General features: G+C 39.4%; 1 protein-coding gene and 1 long non-coding RNA gene across 8 annotated transcripts in view; one reads left to right on the top strand and one right to left on the bottom strand.

Moving 5' to 3' along the window:
- Positions 1 to 14,626, top strand: part of mlxip (MLX interacting protein) — a 46,283-nt gene extending 31,657 nt beyond the window's left edge. For 5 of the 7 annotated variants that reach the window (XM_071353080.1, XM_071353078.1, XM_071353079.1 and 2 more), the window contains 2 exons: positions 858 to 987; positions 1,838 to 4,968. In XM_071353080.1, coding sequence (XP_071209181.1) covers positions 858 to 987; positions 1,838 to 1,959 — 252 coding nt within the window. In that variant the 3' untranslated portion in view covers positions 1,960 to 4,968. The other 2 variants (XM_071353082.1, XM_071353081.1) reach the window with 2 other exon arrangements.
- Positions 3,164 to 5,724, bottom strand: LOC139545378 (uncharacterized). Its single transcript, XR_011669055.1, has 2 exons — positions 5,513 to 5,724; positions 3,164 to 5,315 (listed from the first exon to the last, which is right to left on the bottom strand). It is a non-coding gene; the product is annotated as an uncharacterized lncRNA (long non-coding RNA).
- Positions 14,627 to 15,731: the final 1,105 nt, after the last annotated feature.

The raw sequence follows: 15,731 nt of genomic DNA, 5'->3' as shown, positions 1-15,731 counted from the left end.
TTTTATATCATACCCCCAAGACATGCTAACCTCTCACCAGTACCAATAACAGGGGGGTTAGCATTTTATATCATACCCCCAAGACATGCTAACCTCTCACCAGTACCAAATACAGGGGGGTTAGCATTTTATATCATACCCCCCAAGACATGCTAACCTCTCACCAGTACCAATAACAGGGGGGTTAGCATTTTTGGAGGGATATGATTTTTATGCTTCTAACTTCTCACTCATCACTATTCACGATTCATTCATGATTATCTGTTATCATGCTAGCATCCACATTAATGTAGAAGTGTTTAGAAACATATTCTATGTTTTATTTACACTGTAAGTGACTCCAAAATGACACAATACATTAGTTACCGTTCAAATCTATAAGGGCACAAAATAATCTGAACCAACCATAACAAACTGCAAGTGGATCCAACAAGTTTGTAGTCACACGATTTGTAGTCATTGCATGCTAGGAATATGGGACCAAATACGACACTTTTGACTACTTTAATACTCATATAAGTGAATTTGTGTAAATAATTTTGGTTCCCTAATATGGAGGACTATGTACAAAGTGCTGTAATTTCCGATATGACTGAAAATACCCTCAAATTAAAGCTGACAGTCTGCACTTTAACCTCATAGTCATTGTATCATTTCAAATCCAAAGTGCTGGAGTACAGAGTCAAAACAACAACAACATGTCACTATCCAAATACTTTTGGACCTAACTGAAGGACTGCAGTTCCATGAGCCATCTGAGTATATCTGTCTTGTTTGTCAGTGTGAGAAAGGAATAGGATGCAAATTCAGATCTTTTTTCTCAATAGTGTGTTTGACCCTTGACCCACCATCCTTAGTTCAGCATCATCATTAAGCCCCTGTTTGAGTCCTTCAATGGGACGGTCTCCACCACAAGCAAAGGGGAGCTGTGCGAGACCACACTGCAATGGCTGGACTGTCACTGCTCCCTGCCTGTGCTGAGGCCCAGTAAGTAAACCCCACGCAGCATCCCAAACCTCTCACACATCCACACATTTGTTGTTTTCAATTAAATGGTAGCTGTGTCAGAGTAGGAGAGTGAGGAGGTGGTGGGTAGAGAAGGCACAGCTGGCTAATGATTCCATTATGGCATTTCACTATGATTTTTACTTGAATGACTGTCTTTCTGTAGGTGTTAGATTGAATGTGTGACGTTATGCTATACTTCCTTCTTTAGAATGTATAAAAGTCCATTCCACCCCCATTGCTTTCTAAGGAAAGTTTGGCGTCATGGTGTGTCATGATCTGTCAACCTCTATCACTCACAATCTTTTCCTGTAATTTATTTACAAGAAAGAACACATTCAGTGTCTTGGCCAACCTTTGTCTCCTGCACTCAAAGAGGAGCGATCTCATGATATGAGGGAGGGATGTTGACGTCAGAGATGATCTTTGCTGGAGACCGTTCAGTTCACTAGGTTATATTACTACTGTCTGATTAGCATGCTGCAGGAAGTAGGATCCTGAAGAGTCAGCTGCACAATCTGAAGCCCTACTGAGGCATGCTAGCTCCTTGTCTTCATCTTGGTTTCATTCCTCATATAAATGCATATTGTTATGCTTATTGCACATTTTATAAAACACAGACTAGACAGCTAGCGCATGAACGTCTGTGGAGGGGTATGATATTTATGCCTCTAACTTTCTCACTCATCACTTCACGATTCATTCATGATTGTTTCATACATAATTTTATGGAGAGAGAAATTTAAAATTCGACCTTGTTTTGTGTAACTTGTTGTCACACAAAATGTCAACTCTGATGAATGTATAGCTGATTGGTCTTTCTGTTGTCCAGTGGTCCTTAGCACTCTCCGGCAGCTCAGCACGAGCACATCTGTCCTTACTGACCCTAACCTGCTGCCTGAGGAAGCTACCCAGGCTGTCACCAACACCCACAGGCACTCTGCAGACTCCTAGCCGCACCCTCAGCGGAGAGGAAGCGGAAGAAGGGTTCAGATAGAGGGCATGGTCATAGTACCCTCTAGTAGAGCCCTCCACTGAGGGCCCCTACCACAAACTCCTCTAACCTCCCCAGATTGAAAAACACCTTGAAACAATAATATGGAAAAGCACCAGCACTAGTTCGCCTTAAAGGTAATCCAAAGAGGTTACTCTGTCTTCCACCCTATCCATTACCATTCAAAACAGGACATGATGTTTAGGGTCTTTTTATACGTGACCTTATCCAGCTCACTGACCTATCATTCCTACACATCGACTGGGCTTTGCTGTCAACAACCCAGGCTCGGTGCATTACTTTGGAGGATTGATACACACAACCCGTAGAACAACTTTACAGCATCTTTTGAACACAGCATTAATGTGGGTGCTTATATTTGTTCTATTTCACACATGTACAAGTGTGTATTATACGCATGTGTGAATTGTAATTGTGTTTTTTTGCATATCCCAACTCCCCCTGGGACACCCTCAGAGAGTGGGGTCATGGCCATGTTCAGCCATTGTAAAAGGCAACCCTGGAGCAATTCGGATTACGTGCTTTGCTCAGATTTTTTTCACCTTGTTGGCTCAGGAACTCGATCTAGCGACCTTTCAGTTACTGGCCCAGAGCTTGAACCGCTCGGCGACCTGCTGCCCTTGTTGCTCTTTGATAATGTAACCTTCAACACTGCTGACGGGGGAACTCCCAGCTTGTTTTCAGGCTCACTTCAGCAGGCAAATAACATGGCGCTTCAACCATTTAGCATACTTGCTCATTTTTTGTTTTTGTTTTTATTCAGCTCTTAAATTATTTAAGGTATAAGATGGCCTATGAACTGTCTTAAAAGGGAAATATCTCTTGAAGGAGTTGAGTGATTCAGTTGGTTCTGTTGTTTACTCTGTTGTATGACGATGAGTGTGGATACACTGAGCTTGCCATCAAAAAGCCTATAAAACAAACCAAAAGCTTAGCATTGATTGGCAGTATGCTTTGAGTACCATGAAAGCCTTGAACAGTAACTATTTGCTACTGGTCTTTCATTCTCATCATTCAGCTCATATGTATCTGGTGGGGTCTCAAACTCTTGCACAGTTTTCTTCTGTCCATGCAGCGGGAGGGAGGGAGGGTGTTCCAGTCCTTTGTGGACAGACATCCTGGGTATTCTACCCTTTTCTTGGGGGGTTGGACTCTTCAAATTATACCAGAAGTCTAATATCCTCAGATAATATTAAGCCAAGGGCTATCCATGGAAAAGTATTCACCTTTCACTTAAGGAAAATGCAGTTTTACGGAATGGACCCTGAGTGGTCCGAAGACCGATGCGAAGCACTTGGGGCACACACTACACTCACTGTACATTTAACATCATACGCTGCAGCCTACCTTCCATTCAGTCAATTAAACAAAGAAACGTTGTGTTATAGGAGCATTCAAACATTATGTGGTGAATGTTGCTATTTTCTTCTTGTTCCGCTAAGGGAGGCGCTGGTGAGTGTTTATGCTGTACCCTTTAACCAAACAAACACATTTAGGATACTTTAAGCTGAAGACAAGCGTCAGCCATAACCATACAGGTTACATAGCGTATGCATGTTCTATTTTTGTTTCTCATAATCAAGCCATGCTTATGACGCTGTTATGCTAGCCTTTCAAAGATGCATGTCTCTCCTAGTTCAGATCTTATTTGTCGAAGATGCAACTTTTATAGGCCATATTGAAATTAATATAGAAACATACATTTTACACCCCTCTCCTTTATTAGTCTTGGAAACACCAACCTACGTTGTCACATTGTGGGAGGCATCCCATCTGTCTAGAGAGACTACTCCTTTATGAGAAATGCACCCCAGAACAGTACATGCATGGATACTGTATTACTGTTGCAGTGTGATATTTTGTCTTTTTTAAATTTTTTATGTCTTAGCGCATTTTGTGTTAACTCTCCTCAGGCAGTCTAATGATTTTTCTGTATTTATTACTTGATGCACAACAACAGTTTACTTTGAATGATGTCAAATCTAGCAGCATTGGTTGTTTATTTCATGAATGTATATTTTATGGGGTTTTTATAGTGTGTTTTTTGAGAGGCCTTAGTACATGTCTTAACTGTGATCACTTAATGTTTGCACCCTTTGCTACTCTAAGAGTGGAGTCCCCTTTACCCAATGACTGGGGACTATGTTATTGTTACAGATCAAGATTCTGAGCCCCACATGTACATTATTGTCCACATCAGACAGCATTAGGGCTAATCACAACTAACATTCATCTATCGTCATTTAGATCAAAAGTTTTATTTCTGTTCCATTCAAAGGGAATTGGAGCTATGCAAATACTCAAAGGGCAAGAGCAGATGGATGTCATGATGATTTAAACTTTTTTTGTTTGCAAAGCAGTTACCATGTGGGAAATATTCCTCTGTCAAGAATCATGATATGGTTTAAGTTATAAAACAAGTATTAACAATTTTGTTTAAGGAAGATTTCATTTATGAGATTACTTTTTGGAAGTCCTTTTTGTTCCCTCTGAGAAGTTAGTGTTGTAAATATTTTCTTTCTTGTAGTACAGAAAATAGTTTTTTCCTACATGGTTTGTGTTTTTCTTGTGTACTGTGTTTTGGGTAACCTCAATATCCTACTTTCTTACGTTCCCGACGGCACATGTCACAAGTCTAGGAAGTATGTCAAACGGTACAATTTCCGGAAACATTTTTAATGAATGGAACGTAGTATTTTTTTGCATGTTACTTAATGTGCATCAGGTACAATACATGGCATTTCCAACAATTGGTAACATTCTTGTATGACACAAACGATAACATAATGATACAGCCAATTCTTTGACAAAAAAAACGTATTTTCAATGTGACCCGGAACCAAATAAGAGTGTTCAATTGATAAGACACTGATCAGTACACTGATGAATAAATAAATGTTGTCATAAATAAATATATGAATTATTAATAAAGCTAGACTTCAAGTAGGCATATTGTATATTACTCTGTTCCTTTAATCAACCATTGTGTGTAGAGGGTGAGAAGCCCCTTCACAAACATAAGAGTTTCGTGGTGGTCGTTCACATCAAAAGGGAGTTGGCACACTTCTTGGCAGTCTTGGTGGTTGCACATCCAGGATTTCAGGTCTTTGATATGTTGACAGGCCTCATTGAGTCCATTGATCACCCTCTTTTCCATGTTCAGTTTGGCAGCTTCACTCATATAACAAAGAAAGGCAGAAAGATGTTTTCCGGTGATCTTCTCGTTCATTTTCGGCTCCTGAATCCAGCCTACCTGGTTGGGCCCAGTATGAGGGGGAAGAATCCCGGGCTGGTTCTAGTGGAATATGAAAGAGAAATGGAAGTCATTTTCTACTGTTTAAAGGTTCTACAGTGTCAATATAATCATCATTGATTGCATTTATGATGAAGGCAATGATTTACAGTTAATCAGTGCTAATGTTGTTTGCTTTTCTTTATGGAGTTTTAGTTTCCTTAACCTTTTAACCCTCAGGAAAAGGCTCCTAAACATACCAAGTAGTCCAACTCTTTTTGTCCATGATGCAACATCATATACGTTGCCATCTGTGTCCATTGGAAGGCTGCTACTTGTGAAGTAAGGCACAGGAACAGGTAAAACACTGAAAGAGAGCACTCAAGTTAGTCCCCAACACAACCCATATCTGACCTGTAAGTTTATCATCAAAATGCTATTGGTCCTTAAGTCCATGAATATTTCTACTATAGTCACTTACACCACCCATGTTATCTTCACTATAAGATCAAACAATATTGTCTAATGTTTTGTCTAAGAGACTGCAGATTACATCTTTATTGAGTGTCCAATATATAAATTCCTCTCAAGCAAAACATAGTGTTAAAAATAAACGTTCAGTTCTCACCACCACAGAGTCCCATGTCAAATAGCTGTGTAGATCTGGTCAAAGTGGCAAAGGCCTTTGCTTATATATGTGCAGGTTGAGATAAAGATCATCCAATATGCTTTCTTTCCTCTTTCTTTCGAAAATGCATATTGAAATTGCTTTATTGTCATTTTTTGTTATCGTGTGAGTAATCACTACTCCCATTGAGAGTAAATGAGATGTGTAATTTGATCAACTTGAGTGTCAGATGTTGGGGCTTCCCTGACTATTCACCAGATATTGGGGCTGTCCTGATTCAAAATGTAGTCGTAGGAATAACATATTTGGCACAGGCTTTCTGAAAACTCAAATCTCACACACAGATTTAGTAAATATGACCCTGTGGAGAAATATCAGTGATTGTGAATCATTTCATAAGGGCAAAGGTTGAGTGATCGTTCAGACCCCTTGACTTTTTCCACATTTTGTTACATTACAGCCTTATTCTAAAATGGATTTAAAAAATAAAGAATCCTCAGCAGTCTACACACAATACCCCATAATTACAAAGCAAAAACAGGTTTTTAGAAGTGTTTGCAATTTTTTTTTAAATAACAAACATAAATAGCTTTATATAAGTGTTCAGATCCTTTGCTATGAGACTCAAAATTGAGCTCAGGTGCATCCTGTTTCCATTGATCATCCTTGAGATATTTCTACAAATTGATTTGAGACCACCTGTGGTAGATTCAATTAATTGGATATGATTTGGAAAGGCGCACGCCTGTCTACTGTAAATAAGGTCCCACAGTTGACAGTGCATGTCAGAGCAAAAACCAAGGAATTGTCCATTGGCTCCGAGACAGGATTGTGTTGAGGCACATATCTGGGGAAGGGTACCACAAAATGTCTGCAGCATTGAAGGTCCCCAAGAACACAGTGGCCTCCATCATTCTTAAATGGAAGATGTTTGGAACCACCAAGACTCTTTCAAGAGCTGGCCGCCCGGCCAAACTGAGCAATCGGGGGAGAAGTCATCATCTATGTTTGTTCCCTCTGAGATAAGTAAGTGTTGTAAATATTTTCTTTCTTGCTCTATGAAGTAAAGAAAATAGTTTTTTTCCTACATGGTTTGTGTTTTTGTTGTGTACAGTGTTTTAGGTAACCTCAATATCCTACTTTCTTACATTCCCGACGGCACATGTCACAAGTCTAGGGAGTATGTCAATGGAAGGAATATATCCTTAAAGTACTGTGAATAAACCTAATTCACATCCCAGAATGCAAATTGAGGAAATGCAAATAAATGTATGTATTAATAAATTAATACATTCCCAATAAATAGACTGGAAGGTATGGAACGAGATATTCACATTGTTGCTGGTACTTGAGTATACAAACTATTGTGCAATTATTCTGGCATAAACAGGACTATTTTGCAATATTTCACTAATGTGGTTCCAGTTTTCACGACCAGTAGAACTGGTATGTTCAGAATTCAAACTATGCATTTTCGTCTAAAATGTCCTGGACAATATGAAGCCATACTACTTATTGAACATTATAGCATAACCCTAAACAACCACAACCCACCCTTGCCTTCACAGCCATATCTGAATCACATTGTGCTAATACGTTTTGAAACTTCTTCTAGCATATTTAAATGTTTTATTTAACCTTTTTATTTAACTAGGCATGTCAGTCAAGAACAAATTCTTATTTACAATGATGGCCTACCCTAGTCAACCTGTTTCTTGCTTAAGTTGATCATATTTCCTTTTTCTAAATTGTGAAAACGTATGGCTATCTATATTGCGTTTTTCCTTTAATTAAGTAATTCAAACCTTCAGATACAAAATTATTAAATTGGGAACACATATGGCCTTTCCTTTGAATAAAAGAAAACATATTTATTTTGCACACAAAATCATACAAGAGCAGCATGACAGTCTAATGGTTTGTGAACAAATGGACTATGGGTTTTAAAATGAGTTTCAATAAAAAACTTTTGGGAAAACCGCTGCTCCCCTGTGCACTTAACTGGACCTTTTTGAATGGAGTGCAGGGAGGTCAGTTGAACAGGATAATTTACTATAGGTTCATGAACAAATAAATAAATATGCTATGTAAACAAGTGAAAAAGTAATACATATATTAATTAATAAATAGATTGAAATGAATAAATACATATATCAAGTTTATCATTTATCCTCCAAAGAACAAGACTAGTCTAAGGACGCTTGTTGTGTTTTGCTAGTATCCCTTCAGCCACTTGTAGACGTTATCAAGGATTTTGTAACCCATTAATTTCCTCTTGTATGAACTGTCCCCTGGCTTCTCCAGATCTAGTTTCACACAGTTTTGATTATCCATGGCTGCTATGAACTGGCTCCTGATGACTTCAGTCTGAGATATGAATTTCTCTGAGTCTCCAGTCAAATCATCTTGCTGAATCATTTGATTCAGTTGTCCAAGGTATCCATTGATGGCACAGGAGGATCTAACGGCAGAGACACACGTCACAGGCAGAATGATGTCTGTAATGGTCAAATTTAGTTGTGGGTCTTCTCCCTGGAAATTGCTGTTAACCTAATGAGAAGATACATTTAGGATTTAAGCACCATTTTACAGTCTTTCTTTTTCAGAGCTTATGTTTTCTTTCTTGTCTAATCATCTTACCAAATATTATGTATAGGCCTAAGCTCTTTCCATTATTTCACTTTTACACAATATAATAACCATGTCCGTAGTTCATATTTCTTGAACTGCATTGTTGGTTAAGGGCTTGTAAGTAAGCATTTCACGGTAAGGTCTACCTACACATGTTGTATTCAGCGCATGTGACAAATAACATTTGATGTCCACTACTTACATATTCTTTAAGCAGGTGTTGTGTTCGAGATGCAAGCCAGTTCAGAGTTTTGGATTTTGCAGCTTTTTTCCGGTGATTTTGGCCCATTGGCCTTGAGGCAGTGCTGACGATCAACAACGTTGCAATGAAAGATATTGGTAGTCCTAAACAAAACTCACATAGAAAGATAGCTGTTCAACAATGAGGTAAATCAAATAACTATGAAAATCCTAATGCATTCCTTTTTGGAATAGATTTAACTGACTACTACAAACAGGTGAACATTTGATGTCACTCTTTGCATGGCTTGTCCATTTTAATGAAATAAAAATGTATCTGAATCCACTTCCACATATCCTACCAAAACAGGATTTTAGAGACATTTTGTAAAGTCTATGAATTGCCCATGAATACTCTCTTAGATTAGTTTGTTTTTATTCTTTGTAAAAATTTAAAAAATTAACATTTTGTTTGCGGCAACTATATTATGTAGGTGACTGTGGTGTTAAGTGTCTTACCTCGAGTGAGATGCATGGCACAAGTTTCTGAAGATGTGTTAATGAGTGCTTGTCTAGTGATGTCTGACAGTTTTTGAATTAATGAGACTAATGTCTATTTCAAACATGGAAATGTACCTACATGGAATTTTTTTTTTTTTAGTTTCTGACTCCAATCCCATAATCTACTAAACAATCTTGTAGTAATTTTTCCTATCGCAGCGTAGTGTTTACCAGCAGACTTTGGTTTGCAAGTGGAAGGTATGACTAGGTTACTACTTTCCTCCATGATCATTGCAAATGTGATGTTGATGAATCAGGTGATCAAACCAATGAGCATGGTTGAATAGGAATAACTGCATGCATTACAAATAATGCATTGCATCCATCATAGCACTGAGACTGCACTTGTGAAGGTGGTAAATGACCTTTTAATGGCATCAGACCGAGGCTCTCTATCTGTCCTCGTGCTACTAGACCTTAGTGCTGCCTTTGACACCATCGATCACCACATTCTTTTGGAGAGACTGGAAACCCAAATTGGTCTACACGGACAAGTTCTGGCCTGGTTTAGATCTTACCTGTCGGAAAGATATCAGTTTGTCTCTGTGAATGGTTTGTCCTCTGACAAATCAACTGTACATTTCGGTGTTCCTCAAGGTTCCGTTTTAGGACCACTATTGTTTTCACTATATATTTTACCTCTTGGGGATGTTATTCGAAAACATAATGTTAACTTTCACTGCTATGCGGATGACACACAGCTGTACATTTCAATGAAACATGGTGAAGCCCCAAAATTGCCCTCGCTAGAAGCCTGTGTTTCAGACATAAGGAAGTGGATGGCTGAAAACTTTCTACTTTTAAATTCGGACAAAACAGAGATGCTTGTTCTAGGTCCCAAGAAACAAAGAGATCTTCTGTTAAATCTGACAATTAATCTTGATGGTTGTAAAGTCGTCTCAAATTAAACTGTGAAGGACCTCGGCGTTACTCTTGACCCTGATCTCTCTTTTGACGAACATATCAAGACTGTTTCAAGGACAGCTTTTTTCCATCTACGTAACATTGCAAAAATCAGAAATGTTCTGTCCAAAAATGATGCAGAAAAATTAATCCATGCATTTGTTACTTCTAGGTTAGACTACTGCAATGCTCTACTTTCCGGCTACCCGGATAAAGCACTAAATAAACTTCAGTTAGTGCTAAATACGGCTGCTAGAATCCTGACTAGAACCAAGAAATTTGATCATATTACTCCAGTGCTAGCTTCCCTACACTGGCTTCCTGTTAAGGCAAGGGCTGATTTCAAGGTTTTACTGTTAACCTATAAAGCGTTACATGGGCTTGCTCCTACCTATCTTTCCGAGTTGGTCCTGCCGTACATACCTATACGTACGCTACGGTCACAAGACGCAGGCCTCCTAATTGTCCCTAGAATTTCTAAGCAAACAGCGGGAGGCAGGGCTTTCTCCTATAGATCTCAATTTTTATGGAACGGTCTGCCTACCCATGTGAGAGACGCAGACTCGGTCTCAACCTTTAAGTCTTTACTGAAGACTTATCTCTTCAGTAGGTCATATGATTGAGTGTAGTCTGGCCCAGGAGTGTGAAGGTGAACGGAAAGGCTCTGGAGCAACGAACCGCCCTTGCTGTCTCTGCCTGGCCGGTTCCCCTCTCTCCACTGGGATTCTCTGCCTCTAACCCTATTACAGGGGCTGAGTCACTGGCTTACTGGTGCTCTTTCATGCCGTCCCTAGGAGGGGTGCGTCACTTGAGTGGGTTGAGTTACTGACGTGATCTTCCTGTCTGGGTTGGTGCCCCCCCTTGGTTTGTGCTGTGGTGGAGATCTTTGTGGGCTATACTCGGCCTTGTCTCAGGATTGTAAGTTGGTGGTTGAAGATATCCCTCTAGTGGTGCGGGGGCTGTGCTTTGGCAAAGTGGGTGGGGTTATATCCTTCCTGTTTGGCCCTGTCCGGGGGTATCATCGGATGGGGCCACAGTGTCTCCTGACCCCTCCTGTCTCAGCCTCCAGTATTTAAGCTGCAGTAGTTTATGTGTCGGGGGGCTAGGGTCAGTTGGTTATACCTGGAGTACTTCTCCTGTCTTATCCAGTGTCCTGTGTGAATTTAAGTATGCTCTCTCTAATTCTCTCGTTCTCTCTTTCTTTCTCTCTCTCGGAGAACCTGAGCCCTAGGACCATACGTCACGGCAAACCGGGCATGATGACTCCTTCCTGTCCCCAGTCCACCTGGCCTTGCTGCTGTTCCAGTTTCAACTGTTCTGCCTGCGGTTATGGAACCCCTACCTGTCCCAGACCTGCTGCTTTCAACTCTTAATGATCGGCTATGAAAAGCCAACTGACTTTTATTCCTGATTTATTATTTGACCATGCTTGTCATTTATGAACATTTTGAAAATCTTGGCTCTCTCTAATTCTCTCCTTCTTTCTTTCTCTCTCTCGGAGGACCGGAGCCCTAGGACCATACGTCAGGACTATCGGGCATGATGACTCCTTGCTGTCCCCAGTCCGCCTGGCCTTGCTGCTATTCCAGTTTCAACTGTTCTGCCTGCGGTTATGGAACCCCTACCTGTCCCAGACCTGCTGTTTTCAACTCTTAATGATCGGCTATGAAAAGCCAACTGACATTTATTCCTGATTATTATTTGACCATGCTTGTCATTTATGAACATTTTGAAAATCTTGGCTCTCTCTAATTCTCTCCTTCTCTCTTTCTTTCTCTCTCTCGGAGGACCTGAGCCCTAGGACCATACGTCAGGACTACCGGGCATGATGACTCCTTGCTGTCCCCAGTCCACCTGGCCTTGCTGCTATTCCAGTTTCAACTGTTCTGCCTGCGGTTATGGAACCGCCACCTGTCCCAGACCTGCTGTTTTCAACTCTTAATGATCGGCTATGGAAAGCCAACTGAAAATTATTCATGATTATTATTTGACCATGCTTGTCACTTGTGAACATTTTGAACATCTTGGCATAGTTCTGTTATAATCTCCACCCGGCACAGCCAGAAGAGGACTGGCCACCCCTCATAGCCTGGTTCCTCTCTAGGTTTCTTCCTAGGTTTTGGCCTTTCTAGGGAGTTTTTCCTAGCCACCGTGCTTCTACACCTGCATTGCTTGCTGTTTGGGGTTTTAGGCTGGGTGTCTGTACAGCACTTCGAGATATTAGCTGATGTACGAAGGGCTATATAAAATAAACTTGATTGATTGATTGATTGATGTCCACTAGAATATGAGAAATATAAGGCATTTTAGAATAAAACCACTCACAGAAAAAGTGTAATGTGAGATGTAATCTTGCACATTTTGTAAAAAGAAATCCTTCACGGTTTAATTTCCCCATTAGTCACAAGTTCAGGTGATAACATTAACACAGAACACATACAGTGCCTTCATACAGTATTCACACCCCTTGACTTTTCCCACATTTTGTTGTGTTACAGTCTGAATTTAAAATGGATCAAATTAAAATGTTGTGTGACTGATCTACACACAATACCCCATAATGTCAAAGTGGAATGATGTTTTTAGAAATGTTTACAAGTGAAAAACTGAAATGTATTGAGTCAACAAAACGGTTGAAAACTTATTATGGCAAACCTAAATAAATTCAGGAGTAAAAATGTGCTTAAGTCACATAAAGGCGAGAAGTGAATTTCAACCACAAAGACAAGGGAGGTTTTCCAACGGGTCACAAAGGGCACCTATTGGTAGATAATTTTTTAACCTAAGCAGACATATCCCTTTGACCATGGTGAAGTTAGTAATTACACTTTGGATGGTGTATCAATACACCCAGTCAGTACAAAGATACAGCTTCTCAGGGATTTCCCCATGAGGCCAATGGTGATTTTAAAACAGTTACAGAGTTTAATGGCTGTGATGGGAGATAACTGAGGATGGATCAACAACATTGTAGTTACTCCACAATACTAACATAAATGACAGAGTGAAAAGAGAAAGCCTGTACACAATAAAAAATATTCAAAAACAGGCATCCTGTTTGCAATAAGGCATTAAAGTAATACAGCGTTATGTCTGGGGCAAATACAACACATCACTGAGTATCACTCTTCATATTTTTAAGCATGGTGGTGGCTGCATCATGTTATGGGTATGCTTGTCAGAGGAAAGGACTAGGGAGTTTTTCAGGATAAAAAGAAATCGAATATAGTTAAGCACAGACAAAATCCTAGAGAAACTTGGTTCAGTCTGCTTTCCAACAGACACTGGGAGCCAAATTCAGCTTTCAGCAGGACAATAACCTAAAACACAAGGCCAAATATACACGGGAGTTGCTTACCATTGAATATTCCTGAGTGGCCCAATTACAGTTTTGACTTAAATCAGCTTGAAAATCTATGGCAAGACTTGAAAATGGCTGTCTAGCAATGAATAACAACCAACGTGATAGACTTGAAGAATTTTTTTGAAGAATAAATGGCAAATATTATACAATCCAGGCGTGCAAAGCTCTTAGATTTACCCTGAAAGACTCACAGCTGTAATCACTGCCTAAGGTGATTCTAAAAATGTATTGACTCGGGGTTACTTGTCTAATCAATTAGTGTTTTAAGAGTGGAGTCCCCTTTACCCGATGACTGGGGACTATGTTATTGTTACAGATCAAGATTCTGAGCCCCACATGTACATTATTGTCCACATCAGACAGCATTAGGGCTAATCACAACTAACATTCATCTATCGTCATTCAGATCAAAAGTTTTATTTCTGTTCCATTCAAAGGGAATTGGAGCTATGCAAATACTCAAAGGGCAAGAGCAGATGGATGTCATGATGATTTAAACTTTTTTTGTTTGCAAAGCAGTTACCATGTGGGAAATATTCCTCTGTCAAGAATCATGATATGGTTTAAGTTATAAAACAAGTATTAACAATTTTGTTTAAGGAAGATTTCATTTATGAGATTACTTTTTGGAAGTCCTTTTTGTTCCCTCTGAGAAGTTAGTGTTGTAAATATTTTCTTTCTTGTAGTACAGAAAATAGTTTTTTCCTACATGGTTTGTGTTTTTCTTGTGTACTGTGTTTTGGGTAACCTCAATATCCTACTTTCTTACGTTCCCGACGGCACATGTCACAAGTCTAGGAAGTATGTCAAACGGTACAATTTCCGGAAACATTTTTAATGAATGGAACGTAGTATTTTTTTGCATGTTACTTAATGTGCATCAGGTACAATACATGGCATTTCCAACAATTGGTAACATTCTTGTATGACACAAACGATAACATAATGATAAGGCCAATTCTTTGACAAAAAAAACGTATTTTCAATGTGACCCGGAACCAAATAAGAGTGTTCAATTGATAAGACACTGATCAGTACACTGATGAATAAATAAATGTTGTCATAAATAAATATATGAATTATTAATAAAGCTAGACTTCAAGTAGGCATATTGTATATTACTCTGTTCCTTTAATCAACCATTGTGTGTAGAGGGTGAGAAGCCCCTTCACAAACATAAGAGTTTCGTGGTGGTCGTTCACATCAAAAGGGAGTTGGCACACTTCTTGGCAGTCTTGGTGGTTGCACATCCAGGATTTCAGGTCTTTGATATGTTGACAGGCCTCATTGAGTCCATTGATCACCCTCTTTTCCATGTTCAGTTTGGCAGCTTCACTCATATAACAAAGAAAGGCAGAAAGATGTTTTCCGGTGATCTTCTCGTTCATTTTCGGCTCCTGGATCCAGCCTACCTGGTTGGGCCCAGTATGAGGGGGAAGAATCCCGGGCTGGTTCTAGTGGAATATGGAAGTGAAATGGAAGTCATTTTCTACTGTTTAAAGGTTCTACAGTGTCAATATAATCATCATTGATTGCATTTATGATGAAGGCAATGATTTACAGTTAATCAGTGCTAATGTTGTTTGCTTTTCTTTATGGAGTTTTAGTTTCCTTAACCTTTTAACCCTCAGGAAAAGGCTCCTAAACATACCAAGTAGTCCAACTCTTTTTGTCCATGATGCAACATCATATATGTTGCCATCTGTGTCCATTGGAAGGCTGCTACTTGTGAAGTAAGGCACAGGAACAGGTAAAACACTGAAAGAGAGCACTCAAGTTAGTCCCCAACACAACCCATATCTGACCTGTAAGTTTATCATCAAAATGCTATTGGTCCTTAAGTCCATGAATATTTCTACTATAGTCACTTACACCACCCATGTTATCTTCACTATAAGATCAAACAATATTGTGCAATGTTTTGTCTAAGAGACTGCAGATTACATCTTTATTGAGTGTCCAATATATAAATTCCTCTCAAGCAAAACATAGTGTTAAAAATAAACGTTCAGTTCTCACCACCACAGAGTCCCATGTCAAATAGCTGTGTAGATCTGGTCAAAGTGGCAAAGGCCTTTGCTTATAAATGTGCAGGTTGAGATAAAGATCATCCAATATGCTTTCTTTCCTCTTTCTTTCGAAAATGCATATTGAAATTGCTTTATTGTCATTTTTTGTTATCGTGTGAGTAATCACTACTCCCATTGAGAGT

Source organism: Salvelinus alpinus, chromosome 19 (assembly GCF_045679555.1).
Source record: "Salvelinus alpinus chromosome 19, SLU_Salpinus.1, whole genome shotgun sequence".
Classification (NCBI taxonomy): Eukaryota; Metazoa; Chordata; class Actinopteri; order Salmoniformes; family Salmonidae; genus Salvelinus; species Salvelinus alpinus.
Note: the sequence above shows the minus strand (reverse complement) of the source record. Positions and strands in the feature narration are given on the sequence as shown.